The sequence below is a fragment of the Limulus polyphemus genome, unplaced genomic scaffold, assembly GCF_000517525.1.
Source record: "Limulus polyphemus unplaced genomic scaffold, Limulus_polyphemus-2.1.2 Scaffold419, whole genome shotgun sequence".
NCBI lineage: Eukaryota > Metazoa > Arthropoda > Merostomata > Xiphosura > Limulidae > Limulus > Limulus polyphemus.
The window spans coordinates 172108-174116 of record NW_013666029.1 but is presented as its reverse complement, the minus strand read 5'-3'; the positions used below and the strand labels follow the sequence as shown (position 1 = coordinate 174116).

The window sequence follows — 2009 nt, the reverse complement described above, 5'->3', positions numbered from 1 at the left end:
TCGAAGAGCACGATGACTCTCCAATGTATTGATCAGTACTGTTCTATCTAACTCCTTTGTAGCACGATGACTCTCCAATGTATTGATCAGTACTGTTCTATCTAACTCCTTTGTAGCACGATGACTCTCTAATGTATTGATCAGTACTGTACAATTTAACTCCTTTGGAGCACGATGACTCTTCAATGTATTGATCAGTACTGTACAATCTAACTCCTTTGGAGCACGATTACTCTTCAATGTATTGATCAATACTGTACAATCTAACTCCTTTGGAGCACGATGACTCTCTAATGTATTGATCAGTACTGTACAATTTAACTCCTTTGGAGCACGATGACTTTTCAATGTATTGATCAGTACTGTACAATCTAACTCCTTTGGAGCACGATGACTCTTCAATGTATTGATCAGTACTGTACAATCTAACTCCTTTGGAGCACGATGACTCTTCAATGTATTGATCAGTACTGTACAATTTAACTCCTTAGGGAGAAAGATAAATATAAAACCACGTTTAGTTAAAATCTGTTTTTGATGTTTTAAATTTTATTAGAAAGAAAAAAATAGCATACTATAATATCATAGTAGTTATTACATATTTATCTAAAAATATATTTTAAAGCCATATAACAACTTTAAATTATTTTACACATGTTACATGCACAGACTTACACCACCTTACGCCTTGGTAATCGCCTTCACTGTTGTTTGGAGAATCATGTCACGTGGTCCATTTTGGGACGAAATGGTTATAGTACAAGCGGAGAATTGTAGAAAAAACTGGTGGGCAACGCTTTTGTATGTCAGTAATTTCGTCAACTCTGAAGAAATTGTAAGTCATCCCTAAAATAGTTCACATTAAATCACGATGAAATATTGCAAATCTAAAATATGATTTTTATTTAGGTTTTAAAGCTATATTATATTACTTGTATGGATTTTTTTTTCATTTTCTGTTTATATTTGCCCTTCTCCCCTTACAACCCGTGGTGGGTAGAGCACAGATATCCTATTGTGTAGATTTGTGCTTAATTACAAACGAACTGTTTTTATTTATTTAGAAATTGTGCATGCTTATTTCTTTACCTTCCATTTTCTTTTTCTAACTGGTCGGATTCTTCCACCCTGTTCATATTGGTTCCCAGTCATTCAAAAAATAATAATATTTTTCTTTAATTTGTCTGCAGTACCCTAGTGGGTAAAACAAAAACAACATCTGTAAGCAACTACCAACCTCCTGAGTTTATGCTAATTCCATAGGAACTAAAACATATACGTTATAACGTCATTTGCTTTCTACTTTTCCATCTTAAGGAAGGTCATTTATCGAATCATTAACAACTTCTTCCCTTTACCTTCTTACTTTTTATTGTATTATGAATTAGTTTTCAAGAACTATTACCCGCAGTACGTGGGAAGAAGGTCACTGATGATGTAAAACTATCCGTATTATAAGCGACCTAAAGCTAACACTTAATTATAAAACTTTCTCAAGAGGAACAGCTTAAGCTAGAGATATAGTTCGTAGTCTTATTAACTATTTAGACATTTTTCAACTTAAAACTAAGCACTGTGTTGGAAAACTACTTTAGCTCCTAGTCTTTCATCACGTGAAAATTTTGTTGAAATATGAAGTTAATATGCCAGAATGGATGTTTGGAATTAGATCACAATCGAAAACCACATGAAATTATTCATTTTATCTGCTTAAAGCTTTGAAAATAATTTGTATAACTTTATTTTAACAATAAGGCGTCAGATTCGACTATTTAATTAGTAACTTAAATTCAGTATGTTTTATATCCATTAAACTGTTGATTAATTTATTTTAACTTCTACCATCATACTTTTCATGTCTTAGTGTTATAAATAACCTATTATTAATATTATGATTTCTGTTTTACTAAGCAAAACGTTACTAAACAAATTTAGTATCAATTTTAGAGATGATATTTTATATGCATTCAGTGATAAATGACCTACCATTTAAGGTTTGCACATTTTTT

General features: G+C 31.5%; 1 protein-coding gene across 1 annotated transcript in view; it reads left to right on the top strand.

The window, feature by feature from the left end:
• The window catches only part of LOC106458126 (nose resistant to fluoxetine protein 6-like), a 23715-nt gene that overhangs the window by 11298 nt on the left and 10408 nt on the right, over positions 1 to 2009 (top strand). Inside the window, exon 9 of the mRNA XM_022384272.1 lies at positions 670 to 835. Within this exon, the coding sequence (XP_022239980.1) occupies positions 670 to 835 (166 nt within the window). The remainder of the gene's footprint in view (positions 1 to 669; positions 836 to 2009) is intronic.